The following is a 24,384-nucleotide window of genomic DNA, read 5'->3' on the forward strand; positions in this document are numbered from 1 at the left end:
TGAAAGTGTTGTTAGCTAAATTGGAAGGAGTTGGCCCTGCGCAAAGGGTTGGAGTAGAGAGGGCGTGGGTCCCTGTTGACAGGTCGGCGGGTGTATCAGTTGTGGAGAGGGTGGAGGACTGCAGTGTGGCGGTCCCTGGTGCCTCAGGGGGTGGTGTCTCGGTGGTGGCGCAGACTTCCGGGCCTATAGTGGGGTCTTCCGGGCTGGTCTCGAGGCAGGGTGAGGGAGCTGAGTTGAGGGTGGCTGATACAGCAATGTCTCGGTCGTGTCTCTGCTCAATCGGGCCGTTGGGGATGCACTTGACCTCTGAGGTGAAGGAAAAGATATATAAGAGGGATTTTATTGAATTTTTCTCTCTTCTCCCGCTTGAGCAGTCTTTCGAGATCCCGGAGGACTCTAAGAAAGACGTGGCCAAGAAAGAGGAGGAGGAGAGGAAAAAGAGATATCGGAAGTTGCCGAAAACATTTTCTAACTGGTCTCAGGCATTTTTGATATATGCTAATGTGTTTGCGAGTCAATTTCCTGACCAGGGTGCAGCGCTTTTTTGTTATCTTGATGAGGTGTCTTCTGCTCAGCGGACGTATGGGGGTATGGCTTGGTGGTCATACGACGAGCAGTTCAGGCAGCGCTTGTCAGTTAAGCCGGAAATGCGGTGGGACGACCGTGACATGGGGTTGTGGCTAAAAATCATGACGCCTCTAAGATCTTCCCAGTCCTTTCGATCAGGAGCCGGTGGCGCCTCCATCGGGGGATCCCCTGCCACGGTCAGAAAAGGTTGTTGCTTTGCCTATAATGAAAAGTTTTGCAAGTGGGGAGCTGCGTGCAAGTTTAAACACGAGTGTTCAGGGTGTGGGGGTGCACATTCCTATGCGAAGTGTTTCCGTAAGGGTAAACCAAGCGGGGTTGGGGATGCGTCTGACAAAGGGGGCGACCCCGGTGAGACTCGCCGCGATGGAGCCTTGGCTCGCCCTGTACGCTAGGCGGAAGGGTTGTTTTGATAAGGCAGCGTTGCTCTTTCATGGTTTTCAATTTGGCTTTGTGATTCCATCACAAGGGGGTTGTGGGGTTTTTAGGGGTAACTTAAAGTCGGCTCGTTTGTGGCCTGGGGTAGTCGTTGAAAAACTAATGAAGGAGGTTGAGTTAGGTAGAATGGCGGGCCCGTTTGATCGCCCTCCTTTGGTTGATTTGCGGATATCACCTCTTGGGGTGGTTCCTAAGAAGGAGCCTGGTAAATTCAGGCTCATTCATCATTTATCATTTCCAAAAGGGGGATCTGTTAATGATGGCATTCCTCAGGAGTTGTCGTCTGTTAAGTACGCGTCGTTTGATCAAGCGGTTAACCTAGTCAGGGAAGCTGGTGCCGCTGCTTTACTGGCTAAAGTAGACATTGAGGCAGCTTTCAGACTGCTACCTGTGCACCCGAGTTCGCAGCATCTGTTGGGTTGTTGCGTGGATGGTGCCTACTATGTGGATTTGTGTTTGCCCATGGGGTGTTCCATATCCTGCTCGCTGTTTGAGCAGTTTAGCACTTTTCTGGAGTGGGTTGTTTCTGAACGGGCGGGCCTTTCGTCATTGGTGCATTATCTTGACAATTTTTTGTTTGTGGGTCCGGCGGGTTCAGAGGATCGGTGTGCCCATTGCGTTTGAAAAGTCTGAGGGGCCGGTGACATCCCTTGAGTTTTTGGGCATTACCATTGACTCTGTGGCCAGGGAATGTAGATTCCCTAGGGATAAGGTTTCTGATTTGGTGGAGGTCATTGACCGTTCGTTGTTATTGAAGAAGGTTACGCTTCGAGAGGTGCAATCCCTGGTGGGAAAGCTGAATTTCGCGTGTCGAATTATTCCTATGGGGAGGGTTTTCTGTAGGAGATTATCTTTAGCTACGGCTGGTGTGAATAAGCCGCATCATTTTGTTCGGCTTTCCAGGGAGCTTAAGGATGATTTGAGGGTTTGGAGACAATTTCTGTTAGGTTTTAATGGCTCAGCGTTAATTCAGGCAGTGAGGGTCTCTAATGAGGAGCTGGGTTTGGTGACGGATTCGGCCGGTGGTTGTGGTTTCGGTGCTTATTTCCTGGGCAGATGGTGTGCAGCTTGGTGGCCCGAGGAATGGTTTTCCTTGGGTCTGGTGAAGAATTTGGTGTTTCTGGAGTTGTTCCCTATTGTGGTTGCCCTGTTTGTCTGGGAGGGAGAGTTGAGGAATCGGGCCGTTGTTTTTTCTTCAGACAATATGGGAGTTGTGTATGCATTGAATACACTGACGGCTACGTCTTTGCCTGTGTTGAGATTGTTGCGTTTGCTTGTCCTGAAATGTTTGCGAATGAATGTTTGCCTGAAGGCCAAACATATTCCTGGTGTCTGTAATTCAATAGCAGACTCCCTCTCTCGGTTTCAGTGGCAGCGTTTCCAGGAATTGGTACCACATGCAGACGAGGAGGGATGCCCGTGTCCGAGTTTCTTGTGGCGACTTGGGGTGGAGGACTGGCTGGACTGGTGAAGAACTCATTGGCACCAGGTACTTGGGCAGCTTATTCAAGAGTGTGGTTGGAGTGGGAGAATAGGTTGTTGTCCCAGGGTTTACGTGAAGGGGAGGTTGATGGTACTGGTGCGTTGCTTGACTGGATGTGGGAATGGGGTGTTTCTCAGTTGTCACATTCCGCTATGGACAGGCGTTTGGCGGCATTGGCTTTCCGCTTCAAACTCTTGGGTCTGGGAGATATTACCAAAGGTTTTTGTGTTCGTCAGGTGCTGAAGGGCTTGAAGAAAGGGTTGGGTGGTCCCTTCCCTGACCATAGGCGACCTATTACTTTTTCGCTGTTGCAGCAGGTGTATATGGTGTTACCTTTGGTGTGTTTGTCTGATTTTGAGGTGTGTTTGTTTAGGGTGGCGTTTGTTCTGGCTTTCTTTGGAGCCTTTCGTATTTCGGAGTTGGTTAGTAAGAATTTGGTTTCTATGGGGGGTTTGGCTTTTTCGGATGTGGCTTTGTTTGATTACAAGGTGGAGATATTTTTGAGGAGGAGTAAGACTGACCAGCTGGGTAAGGGCAGAACGGTGGTCCTTTTTCCGAGTGGTCTGGAAGTGTGTCCTTGGCGATGTTTGTTTGAGTATTTTCAGGTACGTCCGGTTATGGGGGGTTCGTTGTTGGTTCATGTTGATGGTAGGCCGTTGTCGCAATTCCAATTTCGGGCGGTTCTTAACAAATCATTGTGCAGGTTGGGTTTTAATAGCAGGGATTTTGGGTCACATTCCTTCCGCATAGGGGCGGCAACTGAGGCTTCGGTGAGGGGTTTATCTGATTCAGTGGTTAAAGGCATTGGCCGGTGGTGTTCCGCCCGCTATCGCCGGTATGTTCGCCCTGATTTAGGAGTTTAGGCTGGTGGTGTTGTTATTCTCTTCTTTGTGTTTTAGGTGTCGATCGTTTGTGGCTTGTTGGCCATTCTTTCATTTATTGGGCTCGAAGAGCGGCTGCAGCCAAAGTGGATGGATTGCAGTTGGGTATCCCTAAGTCGAGATGTGAGGTCAAATGGTTTGGTGTCAGGGGGCTACGTTGGGACAGGTTGTTGCCGCTAGTGGTGGATTATTGTTGTTGATCCACGCGGGGGGCAATGATCTTGGTTTTCTGCCTCAGAGGGAATTGGTGAGAAGCATGAAGAGGGACATTGGAAGGCTTGTGGAGTTATTCCCTAAGATGAGAATTGTATGGTCGGACATTTTACCTAGGATGGTTTGGAGGGCGGCTTGGGACCCAGTGCGCCTTGATAAAAGCAGGCGCAAAGTTAATAAGTTGATGGGGTCATTTGTCAGGAGACTTGGGGGCTCGGTGGTTCATCATCCAGTCTTAGCTGAGGTTGGTCAGGGCGAATTTTATTTACCTGATGGAGTGCATCTTAATGATTTTGTGCTGCAGTTGTTCTTGCTCGATTTTAAAGAGGCGGTTGGTTCTTTGGTGGGGTTGGCGGGACTGGGCTGAAGGTGTCAGGCCAGTCGGTGGCGGGGGTGCTAGCCCTTACATTTACAGTAATTTATGGCCAAATCGTTCATGTGGTATTTGCATCCCTTTGGGGGTTATTCAAGATGGGGTCTCTAAGGGCAAGGGGTTCTTTAGAGACTTATGTTGATTATTGATAACGGGCTCAATCAAGTTGCACGGTTGGGTCCAGTGGATGGAGTGACGGCCAGATAAATATATATTTAGGTCTAGCACCGCTGTTATGTGTAATGTGTTTACAATTTATTTGCACTGTTATTTATTGAGTTATTAAAGTTTTATATGGTTATTTATTAATAAAGGAGCTGCGGCCAATTTATACCAATGCTAAGTCTGTGGTCTTATTTATGGGTAATTTTATTTAAGAGTATGTCATTGTAATATTTGTGTTAGGAGCCGTAAATTAGCGACATAAAAGGTCAAGTGGCTCCTGTAAGCGGTGCAAAGCTTAGCTGGAGGGAGCTTTGACCGCGGAGCACAATGTAGGCTGAGGTTGAGAGGAAGTGGGGGAGGAGCTGCAAGGTGATAAAGCCTTGCGGTTGAGCGGGAAAGCCAGCAGTTGTTGTTAGTAAAAGTTGGTGAAGCATCTCCCTCCCGCCCGTCCCTGTTTTTTATGTTTGCTGGGATTGTTTTTTCTTGTGTGATTGTCGCAGTTGGTAGGCGGGGGTGCTAGCCCTTACATTTACAGTAATTTATGGCCAAATCGTTCATGTGGTATTTGCATCCCTTTGGGGGTTATTCAAGATGGGGTCTCTAAGGGCAAGGGGTTCTTTAGAGACTTATGTTGATTATTGATAACGGGCTCAATCAAGTTGCACGGTTGGGTCCAGTGGATGGAGTGACGGCCAGATAAATATATATTTAGGTCTAGCACCGCTGTTATGTGTAATGTGTTTACAATTTATTTGCACTGTTATTTATTGAGTTATTAAATTTTTATATGGTTATTTATTAATAAAGGAGCTGCGGCCAATTTATACCAATGCTAAGTCTGTGGTCTTATTTATGGGTAATTTTATTTAAGAGTATATCATTGTAATATTTGTGTTAGGAGCCGTAAATTAGCGACATAAAAGGTCAGACCACTAGTGATCCAATCAGGTGCAGTAGTCACATGACCTGCCAATCACTGACTGAAATGATTAGAAAACTGCTGTTATTTGTTCTGCAAAACTATAAGGAATAATGAAAATGGTAACAAATGCTACTGAGATACATAAAGCCCAAGCATACACTAATGTCAGTGCCATAATGTGATCTATTGCAGCCTATTAACCCAGCATCGCATCGCGCTCACATGGGGTCTCACGTGATTGTCAAATCCCAAACAGGTGACTGCACTGTGAAACTCCACAAATACTCCACATGCAGACAAACTATTCTGTTAAATATTCATGCAAAGCATTTTGTTCTCTTGCTGCACCTGTTTTTATTCTTTCTGAGAGGCCATTTTGTTCTCTTGCTGCACCTGTTTTTATTCTTTCTGAGAGGCCATTTTGCAGCATAAAGTTTTTCACATGCTCAGTTCATAAGTTAGCAAAGTGCAGCTCTCATTATTGATTGATTTGTCACACAGTCCCTGTTCTGTTCGGATGACATTGTCACACAGTCCCTGTTCTGATGACATTGTTACACAGTCCCTGTTCTGTTCTGATGACATTTCACACAGTCCCTGTTCTGTTCTGATGACATTGTCACACAGTCCCTGTTCTGTTCTGATGACATTGTCACACAGTCCCTGTTCTGATGACATTGTCATACAGTCCCTGTTCTGTTCCGATGACATTGTCACACAGTCCCTGTTCTGATGACATTGTCACACAGTCCCTGTTCTGTTCTGATGACATTGTCACACAGTCCCTGTTCTGTTCTGATGACATTGTCACACAGTCCCTGTTCCGATGACATTGTCACACAGTCCCTGTTCTGATGACATTGTCACACAGTCCCTGTTCTGTTCGGATGACATTGTCACACAGTCCCTGTTCTGTTCGGATGACATTGTCACACAGTCCCTGTTCTGATGACATTGTCACACAGTCCCTGTTCTGTTCGGATGACATTGTCACACAGTCCCTGTTCTGTTCCGATGACATTGTCACACAGTCCCTGTTCTGATGACATTGTCACACAGTCCCTGTTCTGATGACATTGTCACACAGTCCCTGTTCTGTTCGGATGACATTGTCATACAGTCCCTGTTCTGTTCCGATGACATTGTCACACAGTCCCTGTTCTGATGACATTGTCACACAGTCCCTGTTCTGTTCGGATGACATTGTCACACAGTCCCTGTTCCGATGACATTGTCACACAGTCCCTGTTCTGATGACATTGTCACACAGTCCCTGTTCTGATGACATTGTCACACAGTCCCTGTTCGGATGACATTGTCACACAGTCCCTGTTCGGATGACATTGTCACACAGTCCCTGTTCGGATGACATTGTCACACAGTCCCTGTTCTGTTCGGATGACATTGTCACACAGTCCCTGTTCCGATGACATTGTCACACAGTCCCTGTTCTGATGACATTGTCACACAGTCCCTGTTCTGATGACATTGTCACACAGTCCCTGTTCTGTTCGGATGACATTGTCATACAGTCCCTGTTCTGTTCCGATGACATTGTCACACAGTCCCTGTTCTGATGACATTGTCACACAGTCCCTGTTCTGTTCGGATGACATTGTCACACAGTCCCTGTTCCGATGACATTGTCACACAGTCCCTGTTCTGATGACATTGTCACACAGTCCCTGTTCTGATGACATTGTCACACAGTCCCTGTTCGGATGACATTGTCACACAGTCCCTGTTCGGATGACATTGTCACATTGTCCCTGTTCCGATGACATTGTCATACAGTCCCTGTTCTGTTCCGATGACATTGTCACACAGTCCCTGTTCCGATGACATTGTCACACAGTCCCTGTTCTGATGACATTGTCACACAGTCCCTGTTCCGATGACATTGTCACACAGTCCCTGTTCTGTTCTGATGACATTTCACACAGTCCCTGTTCTGTTCTGATGACATTGTCACACAGTCCCTGTTCTGTTCTGATGACATTGTCACACAGTCCCTGTTCTGATGACATTGTCACACAGTCCCTGCTCTGATGACATTGTCACACAGTCCCTGTTCTGATGACATTGTCACACAGTCCCTGTTCTGTTCTGATGACATTGTCACACAGTCCCTGTTCTGTTCTGATGACATTGTCACACAGTCCCTGTTCTGATGACATTGTCATACAGTCCCTGTTCTGTTCCGATGACATTGTCACACAGTCCCTGTTCTGATGACATTGTCACACAGTCCCTGTTCTGTTCTGATGACATTGTCACACAGTCCCTGTTCTGTTCCGATGACATTGTCACACAGTCCCTGTTCCGATGACATTGTCACACAGTCCCTGTTCTGATGACATTGTCACACAGTCCCTGTTCTGTTCCGATGACATTGTCACACAGTCCCTGTTCTGTTCGGGTGACATTGTCACACAGTCCCTGTTCTGATGACATTGTCACACAGTCCCTGTTCTGTTCGGATGACATTGTCACACAGTCCCTGTTCTGTTCCGATGACATTGTCACACAGTCCCTGTTCTGATGACATTGTCACACAGTCCCTGTTCTGATGACATTGTCACACAGTCCCTGTTCTGTTCGGATGACATTGTCACACAGTCCCTGTTCTGTTCCGATGACATTGTCACACAGTCCCTGTTCTGATGACATTGTCACACAGTCCCTGTTCTGTTCGGATGACATTGTCACACAGTCCCTGTTCCGATGACATTGTCACACAGTCCCTGTTCTGATGACATTGTCACACAGTCCCTGTTCTGATGACATTGTCACACAGTCCCTGTTCGGATGACATTGTCACACAGTCCCTGTTCGGATGACATTGTCACACAGTCCCTGTTCGGATGACATTGTCACACAGTCCCTGTTCTGTTCGGATGACATTGTCACACAGTCCCTGTTCCGATGACATTGTCACACAGTCCCTGTTCTGATGACATTGTCACACAGTCCCTGTTCTGATGACATTGTCACACAGTCCCTGTTCTGTTCGGATGACATTGTCATACAGTCCCTGTTCTGTTCCGATGACATTGTCACACAGTCCCTGTTCTGATGACATTGTCACACAGTCCCTGTTCTGTTCGGATGACATTGTCACACAGTCCCTGTTCCGATGACATTGTCACACAGTCCCTGTTCTGATGACATTGTCACACAGTCCCTGTTCGGATGACATTGTCACACAGTCCCTGTTCGGATGACATTGTCACACAGTCCCTGTTCGGATGACATTGTCACATTGTCCCTGTTCCGATGACATTGTCATACAGTCCCTGTTCTGTTCCGATGACATTGTCACACAGTCCCTGTTCCGATGACATTGTCACACAGTCCCTGTTCTGATGACATTGTCACACAGTCCCTGTTCCGATGACATTGTCACACAGTCCCTGTTCTGTTCTGATGACATTTCACACAGTCCCTGTTCTGTTCTGATGACATTGTCACACAGTCCCTGTTCTGTTCTGATGACATTGTCACACAGTCCCTGTTCTGATGACATTGTCACACAGTCCCTGCTCTGATGACATTGTCACACAGTCCCTGTTCTGATGACATTGTCACACAGTCCCTGTTCTGATGACATTGTCCCTGTTCTGATGACATTGTCACACAGTCCCTGTTCTGATGACATTGTCACACAGTCCCTGTTCTGTTCCGATGACATTGTCACACAGTCCCTGTTCCGATGACATTGTCACACAGTCCCTGTTCTGATGACATTGTCACACAGTCCCTGTTCTGTTCCGATGACATTGTCACACAGTCCCTGTTCTGATGACATTGTCACACAGTCCCTGTTCTGATGATATTGTCATACAGTCCCTGTTCTGTTCCGATGACATTGTCACACAGTCCCTGTTCTGTTCCGATGACATTGTCACACAGTCCCTGTTCTGATGACATTGTCACACAGTCCCTGTTCTGATGACATTGTCACACAGTCCCTGTTCTGTTCGGATGACATTGTCACACAGTCCCTGTTCTGTTCGGATGACATTGTCACATTGTCCCTGTTCTGATGACATTGTCATACAGTCCCTGTTCTGTTCCGATGACATTGTCACACAGTCCCTGTTCCGATGACATTGTCACACAGTCCCTGTTCTGTTCCGATGACATTGTCACACAGTCCCTGTTCTGTTCCGATGACATTGTCACACAGTCCCTGTTCTGTTCCGATGACATTGTCACACAGTCCCTGTTCCGATGACATTGTCACACAGTCCCTGTTCTGATGACATTGTCACACAGTCCCTGTTCTGTTCTGATGACATTGTCACACAGTCCCTGTTCCGATGACATTGTCACACAGTCCCTGTTCTGTTCCGATGACATTGTCACACAGTCCCTGTTCTGTTCCGATGACATTGTCACACAGTCCCTGTTCTGTTCCGATGACATTGTCACACAGTCCCTGTTCTGTTCCGATGACATTGTCACACAGTCCCTGTTCCGATGACATTGTCACACAGTCCCTGTTCCGATGACATTGTCACACAGTCCCTGTTCTGATGACATTGTCACACAGTCCCTGTTCTGATGACATTGTCACACAGTCCCTGTTCTGTTCGGATGACACAGTCCCTGTTCTGATGACATTGTCACACAGTCCCTGTTCTGTTCGGATGACATTGTCACACAGTCCCTGTTCTGTTCGGATGACATTGTTACATTGTCCCTGTTCTGATGACATTGTCATACAGTCCCTGTTCTGTTCTGATGACATTGTCACACAGTCCCTGTTCTGTTCCGATGACATTGTCACACAGTCCCTGTTCTGATGACATTGTCATACAGTCCCTGTTCTGTTCCGATGACATTGTCACACAGTCCCTGTTCTGTTCCGATGACATTGTCACACAGTCCCTGTTCTGATGACATTGTCACACAGTCCCTGTTTTGTTCGGATGACATTGTCACACAGTCCCTGTTCTGTTCCGATGACATTGTCACACAGTCCCTGTTCTGTTCCGATGACATTGTCACACAGTCCCTGTTCTGATGACATTGTCACACAGTCCCTGTTTTGTTCGGATGACATTGTCACACAGTCCCTGTTCTGTTCCGATGACATTGTCACACAGTCCCTGTTCTGTTCCGATGACATTGTCACACAGTCCCTGTTCTGATGACATTGTCACACAGTCCCTGTTTTGTTCGGATGGCATTGTCACACAGTCCCTCTTCTGTTCGGATGACATTGTCACATTGTCCCTGTTCTGTTCCGATGGCTGTGCTGCTTGTGATTTTGTCATTCGTTAGATCAGATATTTGAGTGTGATCAGTAAAGTGATAAACACTCACTACTTTTGGATACAACTAATATATAAAAACACTTTTAGCCTATTATTCCTGCACATTAAAGGGATATTCCAGCCAAAATTGGAAACCACATGGGTGCATTTCGATATTGAACAGAAGCATGTTTGTAATATACATGCATTAGCAAAAATGCTTCTAATAAAAACTATAGCTGTTTCAAAAGTGTATTTAAGTATGCACCGTGCACCAGCATTTTAAACACAGCACTTGCTCAGAGAGCTTAAGGTGCTTGTACCATCTGGTAATGACTCAATTTGCTAATTGCTGACATGATACAAGCCCCAGTGATGATCTGAGCAGCTGCAATATTTAAAATGTGGGTGCAGTAACAATATCTAGTTATGCTTCACATGCACGTGCAGAGAAAAATGATAACACTAAAACAGTAATAACTTTTACTAAAAGCATTTTTGCTAATACATGTATATTGCAAATATGTTTCTACTTAAAGATGTAATAAATCTATGTGCATTTATATTTTGACTGAAATGTCCCTTTAACTAAACAGTATTGTTTGTGTGAACATATAGGCCTAGACTATAAGGGGGGCTCTGCTGATATTTCAGGGTGCGCTATAAGTATCGCTGTCCAGTGCGAAGATTACAGCACAATCGGGTATCATAAGTCCACAGTAAAAAGGATTTAGCAGACAATGTTAATAGTTAATATTACCTGTGTATAAAACAGTACATAGCTTACACTTCATCTATGCAGCATCAATGGAATATATTAAATCTTGCGTAGTATCTGCTCATTTATTTTTATTTGAAAATAGCAGATGGTTTTCGATTTCATTTAATTCTGTCTTTTTCATTGTTTCGGTTATTCCTTTATTACCACTAAGACATTGATATACTGCAGATCATTAATGTTTATTGCACATAAACATCACCAGAATATTCAAATTTTATTTTACTACTGAACTGTTGTGTTCTAATAAAGCTCTGGAAATGTAATTAGATTTACACACATACATGTCTGCGCAACGCTCTGATGAAAGGGATTATATGGAGGGTAGAAGGTTTGAACTTACCTATTAATGGGGTCCCTATGGCTGTGGCAGGTAACGTGTCTGATACGATGATGAGGAAGACGGAGTAGCCCAGTAACAGGGTGATCTTGAAGGAAACTCTCTCACCGCTGTCTGGGGGCAAATAAAAGCCAATGATATCCATGACCATGAGAAACATACTGGGAAGAAGCAGATTTACAGCATAGAAAAGAGGCCTTCTTTTGATCACCACCTGTGAAATAAAATGTAAAATATATTAAAAAATGTTTTGCCATTACCTTTATACTAATAACCAATATATAGAGCCTGGGAGAAGTTTTCCCATATAGTCAAACATGTTTTATGATACTGGTCTCCATAAATGCCTAAAAGGTCCTTCAACATTATCATAAAACTACCAACCTAGTTTATTGGTCTTAAAATGTGTTTATGGTACAAAGCAAGAGCAGCAGTGGAAAATGGTCTTCTAGAATGTTGGTTTGGTCCAATACGAGTACATAATCTTCTTTTATGATTCTTATTTCAGCTTACACATATAGTATACAGCATACGTGAGTACACGTAAATGCATTACTTCTAGGTTAGCCCTGCACAATCTGTTGGCGCTCTACAAATAACCAATAATAATAGGTTAAACAGTAGAGTATTTGCTCTTATATAAAATGAAAAACTAAGAGTTTAGATTTACTATATTAAAAATACAGAACCCACAGTAGGAACTCAATGCAACAAAAGCCAGTAAACCTTTCATTACTGTGATTGAAATATTTTATTTTTTCAAAATCCACCTTTATTTTTGATGGCAGACTCAATCCTCCTCTGCATGGAGGAAACCAGTGTTGCACAAATTTCTGGAGAGATATTCTGCCCTTCTTCACAGGAAATTTGTTTCCGCTGCTCTTTGCTGGAGGGGTTGTGCTGTTCTACCTTTCTCTTTAAAATACCACAAAGGTTTTCTATTGGATTCAAGTCAGGTGACATACTTGGACTTTCCTGGACATACTTGGCCAGGTCATACAGTAATTTCCACTTTTTCTTCTTTTGTTATCATGCTGGAATGTTCCTCTTCTGACAAGCTTCAGGAGACTGGGAGTCATCTTGTCAGTTGGGAGTTTGGTACAACCATAGGTATGCATGGTGCCATCTATAAATGTCATCTCCCCAACACCTTCTGCACTCATGCAGCCCCATATCATCACACCCCTACCTCCAGGCTGGACCCCATCTAAGCCGAACAAATTTATCTTGGTCTTATCTTGCCAAATAATGTGCTCCTAGTATTCATCAGGCTTCTATTAAAGTTCTTTAGCTAAGTTTAATCCTCCAGTTTTGTGCCAAAGAGAATTCAATTTTGAATCACTTGGCATTTAATTGATATTGCACAGGGGTTTACCCACTTCCGTTGTATACTGTATATTGAGAATTCTAAACCTTCAAGTCTTTGAAAGACAAGGTTTTAGCATTAATTTGTGCAATGGCTGTTTCATAATTTTTTACTCCACTTCATAGTAGATATAAGGAGGTATATGTGAGCCAGTGTATGTATGTGTACTAGAGTAAAGAATACTAATATGTACATCTTTATAAGTCTTCTGTTCTCTTAAAATTGGCATCACTATGCTATATACATATATACAGTATATATATATATATATATATATATATATATATATTTATATATATATATACTGTATCTACCTTCCTCATCCACTCAGGATCTTGCCAGCTACTTTACATTTAATATTTTAAAATAAGACGTAATATTTATTGTCCCCTTGATCATATAGACAATGCCGGTTCCCCACTCACCAATATAAGCTTTATCTGTCAACAGTAAAGGAGGAGAAACGTTTGTGTCTTTAATCTTCTTATTCTACATTGTCTACATAATCTTCTCTCATCCTCTTCAGCCACTTTTACTCATAGTTTTACACATTTTATTATCGGTCTTTACTCTCTTCCTTAGCTCTTCTTTTACAAATGCAATAACCCCAGCTACCCTAGACAAACTCCCTCTATACCCTAATTCACCCGAATAAACTGACCTTCCTGCAACAATGTCTAATAGACAATTATCGTTATATTTCTTTCAGGGTCTCTCAGCAGCCTCTGATACTGGGGACCACCTCTTGCTTATTGAGGTTCTTAACTGATGGCCTCATCAGATTCTAATGGCTCTTCTATAAAAAACAAATGTACTAAAGAAAATACAACACACATCTCACATCCTCTCACAATGGCCAGTAGGGTAACACCCTATTATAATATGATTGGTTCTGTGTAACGTCTGCAGCCCACATAAAACTTACATGGAATTTCATCTCAGCAAAGCTGTCTTCATTCTCCACGAATGTCCTGTACTGCGATAACACGTAAAGGAGTTCCCACTCGCCCTTGTTCATGAAGAGGCTTTTGTCCTCTTTCACTTCCTCTGGCGTTCTCCAAAGGGATACATTTATATCCTGAACTAGAGGCCATAAATGATGTAAGTTATTATAAATACAACATTAATAATATTTTACTAAACATGAGTCTATCTATATGTCTGTCTGTTTGTCTATCTGCTTATAAATCTATAAACAGTATCTATCTATCTATCTATCTATCTATCTATCTCTATATATCTACATCTGCATAATATAGCAGGATCAGTCATTATGGATGAGTTCTGCATCTTCAAGAACATTTAGCGTGCCTTCTCTTGTGGCAATTTTTTTTATATTCAGTGAGTCTCACATCTCAGGCCCCCTGTTGGATAGGAGACCAGGAGTGCATACTGCAGTTATTCTGAGATTGTCTGTATATAGGTCAATGCTACAGTAAGTCTCACATGTCACCCCCAGAGGGACAGGAGACCAGGAGTGCATACTGCAGTTATTCTGAGATTGTCTGTGTATAGGGCAATACTACAGTGAGTCTCACATATCACCCCCAGAGGGACAGGAGACCAGGAGTACATACTGCAGTTATTCTGATATTGTCTGTGTATAGGGCAATGCTACAGTGAGTCTCACATGTCACCCCCAGAGGGACAGGAGACCAGGAGTGCATACTGCAGTTATTCTGAGATTGTCTGTGTATAGGGCAATACTACAGTGAGTCTCACATATCACCCCCAGAGGGACAGGAGACCAGGAGTACATACTGCAGTTATTCTGATATTGTCTGTGTATAGGGCAATGCTACAGTGAGTCTCACATGTCACCCCCAGAGGGACAGGAGACCAGGAGTACATACTGCAGTTATTCTGAGATTGTCTGTGTATAGGGCAATGCTACAATGAGTCTCACATGTCACCCCAGAAGGACAGGAGACCAGGAGTGCATACTACAGTGATCCTGAGATTGTCTGTGTATAGGGTAATGCTACAGTGAGTCTCATATGTCACCCCCAGAGGGACAGGAGACCAGGAGTGCATACTGCAGTTATACTGAGATTGTCTGTGTATAGGGTAATACTGCAGTGAGTCTCATATGTCACCCCCAGAGGGACAGGAGACCAGGAGTACATACTGCAGTTATTCTGAGATTTTCTGTGTATAGGGCAATGCTACAATGAGTCTCACATGTCACCCCAGAAGGACAGGAGACCAGGAGTGCATACTGCAGTTATACTGAGATTGTCTGTTTATAAGGCAATGCTACAGTAAGTCTCACATGTCACCCCCAGAAGAACAGGAGACCAGGAGTGCATACTGCAGTTATACTGAGATTTTCTGTGTATAGGGCAATGCTACAATGAGTCTCACATGTCACCCCAGAAGGACAGGAGACCAGGAGTGCATACTGCAGTGATCCTGAGATTGTCTGTGTATAGGGTAATACTACAGTGAGTCTCATATGTCACCCCCAGAGGGACAGGAGACCAGGAGTGAATACTGCAGTTATCCTTAGATTGTCTATGTATATGCCAATGCTACAGTGAGTCTCACATGTCACCCCCAGAGGGACAGGAGACCAGGAGAACATACTGCAGTTATACTGAAATTGTCTGTGTATAGGAAAATGCTACAGTGAGTCTCACATCTCAGGCCCCCTGATGGACAGGAGACCAGGAGTGCATACTGCAGTTATACTGAGATTGTCTGTGTATAGGGTAATGCTACAGTGAGTCTCACATGTCACCCCCAGAGGGACAGGAGACCAGGAGAACATACTGCAGTTATACTGAAATTGTCTGTGTATAGGAAAATGCTACAGTGAGTCTCACATCTCAGGCCCCCTGATGGACAGGAGACCAGGAGTGCATACTGTAACGTTCATGTCTGCTGCACATCGATAAATGCCAGCAGCGTTATCATTGCACAAGCAGTTTTGGTGAACTGCTTTTGCAATGCAGTTCCCTGCAGATTCGTGGCCAATCGGCCGATAGCAAGAGGTGTCAATCAACCCGATCGTATGTGATCAGGTTGATTGCTGTACGCCGTCTCAGAGGTGGCGTACCGCTGCTTTTTAACTCCTGTTTCCGGCGAGCCTAAAGGCTTGCATGGAAACAGCTGCATCAAGCTCCATACAAAGCTTAATGAATTGGCCGCTAAGTCTCACATCTCCGGCACCCTGATGGACAGGAGAGCAGGAGTGCATACTGCAGTTATCCTGATATTATCTGTGTATAGGGCAATACTATAGTAAGTCTCACACGTCACCTCCAGAAGGACATTAGACCAGGAGTGCATACTGCAGTTATACGGAGAGTGTCTGTGTATAGGGCAATGCTACAGTAAGTCTCACATGTCACCTCCAGAGCGACAGGAGACCAGGAGTACATACTACAGTTATACGGAGAGTGTCTGTGTATAGGGCAATGCTACAGTAAGTCTCACATGTCACCTCCAGAAGGACATTAGACCAGGAGTGCATACTGCAGTTATACTGAGATTGTCTGTGTATAGGGCAATGCTACAGTGTGTCTCATATGTCACCCCCAGAGGGACAGGAAACCAGGAGTGCATACGGCAGTTATACTGAGATTGTCTGTGTATAGGGCAATGCTACAGTGTGTCTCACATGTCACCCCCAGAGGGACAGGAGACCAGGAGTGAATACTGCAGTTATCCTTAGATTGTCTGTGTATAGGACAATGCTACAGTGAGTCTCACATGTCACCCCCAGAGGGACAGGAGACCAGGAGTGCATACTACAATTATACTGAGATTGTCTGTGTATAGGACAATACTATAGTAAGTCTCACATGTCACCCCCAGAGGGACAGGAGACCAGGAGTGCATACTGCAGTTATACTGAGATTGTCTGTGTATAGGGCAATGCTACAGTGAGTCTCACATGTCACCCCCAGAGGGACAGGAGACCAGGAGTGCATACTGTAGTTATACTGAGATTGTCTGTGTATAGGGTAATGCTACAGTGAGTCTCACATGTCACCCCCAGAGGGACAGGAGACCAGGAGAACATACTGCAGTTATACTGAAATTGTCTGTGTATAGGAAAATGCTACAGTGAGTCTCACATCTCAGGCCCCCTGATGGACAGGAGACCAGGAGTGCATACTGTAGCGTTCATGTCTGCTGCACATCGATAAATGCCAGCAGCGTTATCATTGCACAAGCAGTTTTGGTGAACTGCTTTTGCAATGCAGTTCCCTGCAGATTCGTGGCCAATCGGCCGATAGCAAGAGGTGTCAATCAACCCGATCGTATGTGATCAGGTTGATTGCTGTACGCCGTCTCAGAGGTGGCGTACCGCTGCTTTTTAACTCCTGTTTCCGGCGAGCCTAAAGGCTTGCATGGAAACAGCTGCATCAAGCTCCATACAAAGCTTAATGAATTGGCCGCTAAGTCTCACATCTCCGGCACCCTGATGGACAGGAGAGCAGGAGTGCATACTGCAGTTATCCTGATATTATCTGTGTATAGGACAATACTACAGTAAGTCTCACACGTCACCTCCAGAGGAACAGGAGACCAGGAGTGCATACTGCGGTTATACTGATATTATCTGTGTATAGGACAATACTACAGTAAGTCTCACACGTCACCTCCAGAGGAACAGGAGACCAGGAGTGTATACTGCAGTTATACTGAGATTGTCTGTGTATAGGGCAATGCTACAGTGTGTCTCATATGTCACCCCCAGAGGGACAGGAAACCAGGAGTGCATACGGCAGTTATACTGAGATTGTCTGTGTATAGGGCAATGCTACAGTGTGTCTCACATGTCACCCCCAGAGGGACAGGAGACCAGGAGTGAATACTGCAGTTATCTTTAGATTGTCTGTGTATAGGACAATGCTACAGTGAGTCTCACATGTCACCCCCAGAGGGACAGGAGACCAGGAGTGCATACTACAATTATACTGAGATTGTCTGTGTATAGGACAATACTATAGTAAGTCTCACATGTCACCCCCAGAGGGACAGGAGACCAGGAGTGCATACTGCAGTTATACTGAGATTGTCTGTGTATAGGGCAATGCTACAGTGAGTCTCACATGTCACCCCTAGAGGGACAGGAGACCAGGAGTGTATACTGCAGTTATACTGAGATTGTCTGTGTATAGGACAATGCCTCAATGAGTCTCACATGTCACCCCCCAGAGGCACAGGAGACCAGGAGTGCATACTGCAGTTATCCTGAGATTGTCTGTATATAGGGTAATGCTACAGAGATACACACATGTCACCCCCAGAGGGACAGGAGACCAGGAGTGTGAAATGTATAGGGCAATGCTAGAGTGACTTTCTACAGTGAGTCTCACGTCACCCCCCCAAGAGGTACAGGAGACCAGGAGTACATACTGCAGTATCATGAGATTGTCTGGTATAGGGTAATGCTACAGTAAGTCTCACATGTCACGGTTGTCACCCCCCCCCCCAAGAGGGACAGTAGACCAGGAGTGCATACTGCAGTATCATGAGATTGCCTGTGTATAGGGTAATGCTACAGTGAGTCTCACATGTCACCCACAGAGGGACAGGAGACCAGGAGTATATACTGCAGTATCATGAGATTGTCTGTGTATAGGATAATGCTACAGACAGTGGGTCTCACATGTCACCCCTGGAGGGACAGGAGACCAGGAGTGTATACTGCAGTTATATTGAGATTGTCTGTGTGTATAGGGCAATGCTAAAGTGAGTCTCACATGTCACCCCCAGAGGAACAGGAGACCAGTAGTGCATACTGCAGTATCATGTCTGTGTTTATAGGGCACTGCTACAGTGAGTCTCCTATGTCATCCCCAGACGGACAGAAGACCAGGAGTGCATACTGTAGATATACAGAGATTGTCTGTGTATAGGGTAATGCTACAGTGAGTCTCACATGTCACCCCCAGAGGGACAGGAGACCAGGAGTACATACTGCAGTTATCCTGAGATTGTCTGTGTATAGGATAATCCTACAGTAAGTCTCACATGTCACCCCAGAGGGACAGGAGACCAGGAGTTCTTACTGCAGTTATACTGAGATTGTCTGTGTGTATAGGGCAATGCTACAGTGAGCCTCACATGTCACCCCCAGAGGGACAGGAGACCAGGAGTGCATACTGCAGTATCATGTGATTATCTGTGTATAGGACAATGCTACAGTGAGTCTCACATGTCAACCCCAGAGGGACAGGAGACCAGGAGTGCATACTACAGTTATACTGAGATTGTCTATGTATAGGGTAATGCTACAGTGAGTCTCACATGAGACCAGGACAGGAGACCAGGAGTGCATACTGCAGTATCATGAGATTGTCTGTGTATAGGGTAATGCTACAGTGAGTCTCACGTGTCACCCCCAGAGGGACAGGAGACCAGGAGTGCATACTGCAGTATCATGAGATTGTCTGTGTATAGGGTAATGATACAGTGAGTCTCACATGAGACCCCCAGAGGGACAGGAGACCAGGAGTTCTTACTGCAGTTATACTGAGATTGTCTATGTATAGGGTAATGCTACAGTGAGTCTCACATGAGACCAGGACAGGAGACCAAGAGTGCATACTGCAGTATCATGAGATTGTCTGTGTATAGGGTAATGCTACAGTGAGTCTCACGTGTCACCCCCAGAGGGACAGGAGACCAGGAGTGCATACTGCAGTTATCCTGAGATTGTCTGTGTATAGGGTAATGCTACAGTGAGTCTCACATATCACCCCCAGAGGGACAGGAGACCAGGAGTGAATACTGCAGTTATACTGAGATTGTCTGTGTATAGGGTACTGCTACAGTGAGTCTCACATGTCACCCCCAGAGGGACAGGAGACCAGAAGTGCATACTGCAGTTATACTGAGATTGTCTGTGTATAGGGTAATGCTACAGTAAGTCTCACATATCACCCCCAGAGGGACAGGAGACCAGGAGTGAATACTGCAGTTATACTGAGATTGTCTGTGTATAGGGTAATGCTACAGTGAGTCTCACATGTCACCCCCAGAGGGACAGGAGACCAGGAGTGAATACTGCAGTTATACTGAGATTGTCTGTGTATAGGGTACTGCTACAGTGAGTCTCACATGTCACCCCCAGAGGGACAGGAGACCAGGAGTGAATACTGCAGTTATACTGAGATTGTCTGTGTATAGAGCAATGCTACAGTGAGTCTCACATATCACCCCCAGAGGGACAGGAGACCAGGAGTGAATACTGCAGTTATACTGAGATTGTCTGTGTATAGGGTACTGCTACAGTGAGTCTCACATGTCACCCCCAGAGGGACAGGAGACCAGGAGTGCATACTGCAGTTATACTGAGATTGTCTGTGTATAGGGTACTGCTACAGTGAGTCTCACATGTCACCCCCAGAGGGACAGGAGACCAGGAGTGAATACTGCAGTTATACTGAGATTGTCTGTGTATAGGGTAATGCTACAGTGAGTCTCACATGTCACCCCCAGAGGGACAGGAGACCAGGAGTGAATACTGCAGTTATACTGAGATTGTCTGTGTATAGGGTAATGCTACAGTGAGTCTCACATGTCACCCCCAGAGGGACAGGAGACCAGGAATGAATACTGCAGTTATACTGAGATTGTCTGTGTATAGGGTAATGCTACAGTGAGTCTCACATGTCACCCCCAGAGGGACAGGAGACCAGGAGTGAATACTGCAGTTATACTGAGATTGTCTGTGTATAGGGCAATGCTACAGTGAGCCTCACATGTCACCCCCAGAGGGACAGGAGACCAGGAGTGAATACTGCAGTTATACTGAGATTGTCTGTGTATAGGGTACTGCTACAGTGAGTCTCACATATCACCCCCAGAGGGACAGGAGACCAGGAGTACATACTGCAGTATACTGAGATTGTCTGTGTATAGGGTACTGCTACAGTGAGTCTCACATATCACCCCCAGAGGGACAGGAGACCAGGAGTGCATACTGCAGTTATACTGAGATTGTCTGTGTATAGGGTAATGCTACAGTGAGTCTCACATGTCACCCCCAGAGGGACAGGAGACCAGGAGTGAATACTGAAGTTATACTGAGATTGTCTGTGTATAGGGCAATGCTACAGTGAGTCTCACATATCACCCCCAGAGGGTCAGGAGACCCGAAGTGCATACTGCAAATATACTGAGATTCTCTGTGTACTGTACAGGGCAACTCTACAGTAAGCCTTGCATGCCACCTTAGAGTAGCCTCTGATTGACCAAAGCAGAGGAGACCAAAAACTTGAATTCCACCAAGCTGTTCTGCATTATCAAACCCTGAAAATTGTGATTTAAAATAATTTAAAAAATAATCATTTTATGTTTGTATGTTTATGTCCTTCTAATGTCTTTAATTATAGATAAGAAAGCAGTGATTTATATGTCACATGGTTATATATGTCACTTGCTTATATATGTCACATGGTTATATATGTCACTTGCTTATATATGTCACATGGTTATATATGCCACTTGCTTATATATGTCACATGGTTATATATGTCACATGGTTATATATGTCACATGGCTATACCACTACTATTGGCTAGTTTCAGGCTACCATGTAAAACTCTTTGTACTGTGAGAACTACATCCCTATGGCAGGAGCAGAGGTCTTACTTGTGTGCAGCCAGCTCGTGAAGGTCAAGGAGCAGTTCTGAACGTCAAAAGGAAAGTTGTAGATGTTAAGACTGCAGGCTGTCACCACTTGAATGGGCTTGTAGTTCTGCACTCTACCCTCATGGTTGACGTACACATAAGGGATATCTGGGGATTTCCCAACATCTACACTAGTTATAGAAAATGAAACAATACATTATCTAGATGAATTATTACATATGTGTCATATTAAAATACATTTGGTTTATTTGCTTGAAACAATATACAACATAAGTCTAATTCACTTCACTATTCTCAGTACATATTGGTGCTTGTTTAAACAGAAGAGATCCAGGTAATATTTTTTGGGAGATTTGATGAATGGCTGCATAGAATCATGTACAACAATGTAAGTGTGTGTCTGCGTGTGTTTGTGTATATGTAAATATGTATGTCTGTGTGTGTTTGTGTATATGTAAATATGTATGTCTGTGTGTGTTTGTGTATATGTAAATATGTATGTCTGTGTGTGTTTGTGTATATGTAAATATGTATGTCTGTGTGTGTGTCTCTGTGTATATGTGTCTGTGTATATGTGTGCATCTGTGTGTGTCTGCGTGTGTTTGTGTATATGTAAATATGTATGTCTCTGTGTGTGTCTCTGTGTATATGTGTCTGTGTATATGTGTGCATCTGTGTGTGTCTGCGTGTGTTTGTGTATATGTAAATATGTATGTCTGTGTGTGCATGTTTGTGTACGTGAATTTGTGCTTGTGTAAATGTGTGTATATGCCTGTGAATGTGTGTGAATGTGTACATGTGCTTGTCTATATGTGGGCATCTGTGTGTGTGTCTGTTTATATGTGCCTGTGTAAATGTGTGTGTATTTTGTGTGTGCGTATAATCTGTGTTTGTATATTTTTATGTATGTGTGTGTATGTCTGTGAAAGTGTACTGTATATGTGCCTGTATATATGTGTATATCTGTGTGTGCATGTGCATATTTGTATGTTTGTATGTGTTTATCTGTGTGTGTGTGTGTATATATATATGTGTGTGCATGTATGTGTGTGTGCGTGTTTGTATCTTTGTATGTGTGTGTGTGCACGCATGTGTGTGTGAATGTGTATATATGTGTGTATATCTGTATGTGAGTAACGAGCAGGGTAATTGACAACCCCTGGTCTCACACGATTGGCTGCACAAGATCAGGGCGGAATTACACAGCTGCTGGCGATAGTGGGCGGATTTGTTCTTTTTATGGGAACTTGTTCACCTTATTAAACATACAACAAAATGTAACTTAGGTTCTTCATCAGATATATTATTTAATTTATACCCCGATATAAGAAGATTATTTTAACTGAGTTTATTTACTGATTGTGTTTTCCAGACTACCAATTCTATTTCTCCCCATAAAATATCACCATAACCACTTAGCAGAATCCTTTAGTTTTTTTGGCTTCCAGCAAGAGAAAGGTTCCCAAAGCCTATTGAATGGAGTTATTTTAAAATGTCAGGATTATTATTATTATTATTATGGGCGTCGGCAGAAAATGAAATGTGCCTAGACAATAAATATTTATATCATTTTTGTAGTGTTTTGCTTATTTGATTTGTTGCTTTATACAGTTATTAAAAAAGCAAAACAAAATTACAACTAAGCACAGAAGAACCAACATAACATATAAGCCTAAAACTGCTAACAGTATATTACATAAGATAAGCAAAATTTTCATTTCTCTATTTGTGCTATTGGCAAACTTTTAACAACATATTCTAGTATGTGTGAGCAGATTGCCATTAATGGGATACCTTATCCTTTGCTGCTGTTAAAAGGGTGGTGGGAGCGGAATTATATATATATATATATACAGTGTATATATATATATATATATATATATATATATATATATGTATTGTGACAGAAAGCAAGGCCTGGTTATAAATGGAAGATATTTAAGACCAAGCATTGTACATGCTATTTCTCCTTTCAGTTAAAACCCCAGGGAGAAAGAGTGTGTATTTGATTATCCCAGACAGCTGGGAAGCTGTCTAGCAGCTAATCACAGGTGTGGCTAATTAGAAGTTGTGAGGGTTTAAATAGCAGCCTCACTTAGGCCTTGAGAGTTAGTTACACAGCTACAGAAGCTGGTGTGTGTGTTTGTTACACTGTGTAAAAGACTTTTGTTCCTGTGAACTGTAAAAGGACATTATTTTTACAAAGCACTTGTGGAATGCTGTGAAGTGCTGGGACACATTTAAAAGCACTTAACTTTGCTGCAGAGGAAGGATTTCCCTCTTTTGAAAATGAACTGCCTGTTTGTTATTGCTGTGAAAAATAAAGCCTTTTAAACTACAGTGGATTGTCCTGTGCTGCATTTGTGCCCTAGAAGACCGTGGTTAAAAGTGTTCCTGTCACACTTGGTGGAGAATGCGGGCAACCACGTTGTAAGTCTGTGGGCATAATAATCTGCAAGCAACATGGAGGAGGTCATTAAAGCTTTGATCCATTCTAATGCTATACTGCAAGAGACTAACAGAAAAGCTGCTGAAAATAGTGCAGCACTGCAACAGTTGGTCTTGGCCCAGTCAGAGAGTGCTATGCTGCTGGCTAAATCACAGAAGGAGAACACTGAATTGTTGATACAACAGATGGCTGCTGTGCAAGCTGAGACATTCAGGAAGACCCGGGAGGAGCAGCAAAGTGCTACACAGACTCTGCAACGAGAGGTTCAAGCCATATCAGAAAGACTGAACTCTGAATATGTTGGTGGCAGCCAAGGTTCCAGAGTAATAAGGGCTAGTCATTATCTTCAAAAAATGACAGCAGCTGATGATGTTGAGGTGTATCTTTTGGCATTTGAACGCACAGCAGAAAGAGAAAAATGGCCGACAGTTGAGTGGGCGAGTATACTTGCGCCATTTCTTAGTGGTGAACCTCAGAAGGCCTACTCTGATTTAGAGCCAGCACAAGCCAGTGACTA

General features: G+C 44.2%; 1 protein-coding gene across 1 annotated transcript in view; it reads right to left on the bottom strand.

Annotated features, from left to right (window-relative positions):
* LOC128638196 (5-hydroxytryptamine receptor 3A-like) overlaps positions 1 to 24,384 on the bottom strand; it is an 80,122-nt gene that overhangs the window by 24,459 nt on the left and 31,279 nt on the right. The window contains exons 6-9 of the mRNA XM_053690057.1: positions 21,419 to 21,588; positions 13,731 to 13,888; positions 11,376 to 11,653; positions 1,412 to 1,434 (exon numbers count right to left, since the gene is read on the bottom strand). Coding sequence (XP_053546032.1) covers positions 1,412 to 1,434; positions 11,376 to 11,653; positions 13,731 to 13,888; positions 21,419 to 21,588 — 629 coding nt within the window. The remainder of the gene's footprint in view (positions 1 to 1,411; positions 1,435 to 11,375; positions 11,654 to 13,730; positions 13,889 to 21,418; positions 21,589 to 24,384) is intronic.

This window comes from Bombina bombina, chromosome 8 (genome assembly GCF_027579735.1).
Source record: "Bombina bombina isolate aBomBom1 chromosome 8, aBomBom1.pri, whole genome shotgun sequence".
NCBI classification, from domain to species: Eukaryota; Metazoa; Chordata; class Amphibia; order Anura; family Bombinatoridae; genus Bombina; species Bombina bombina.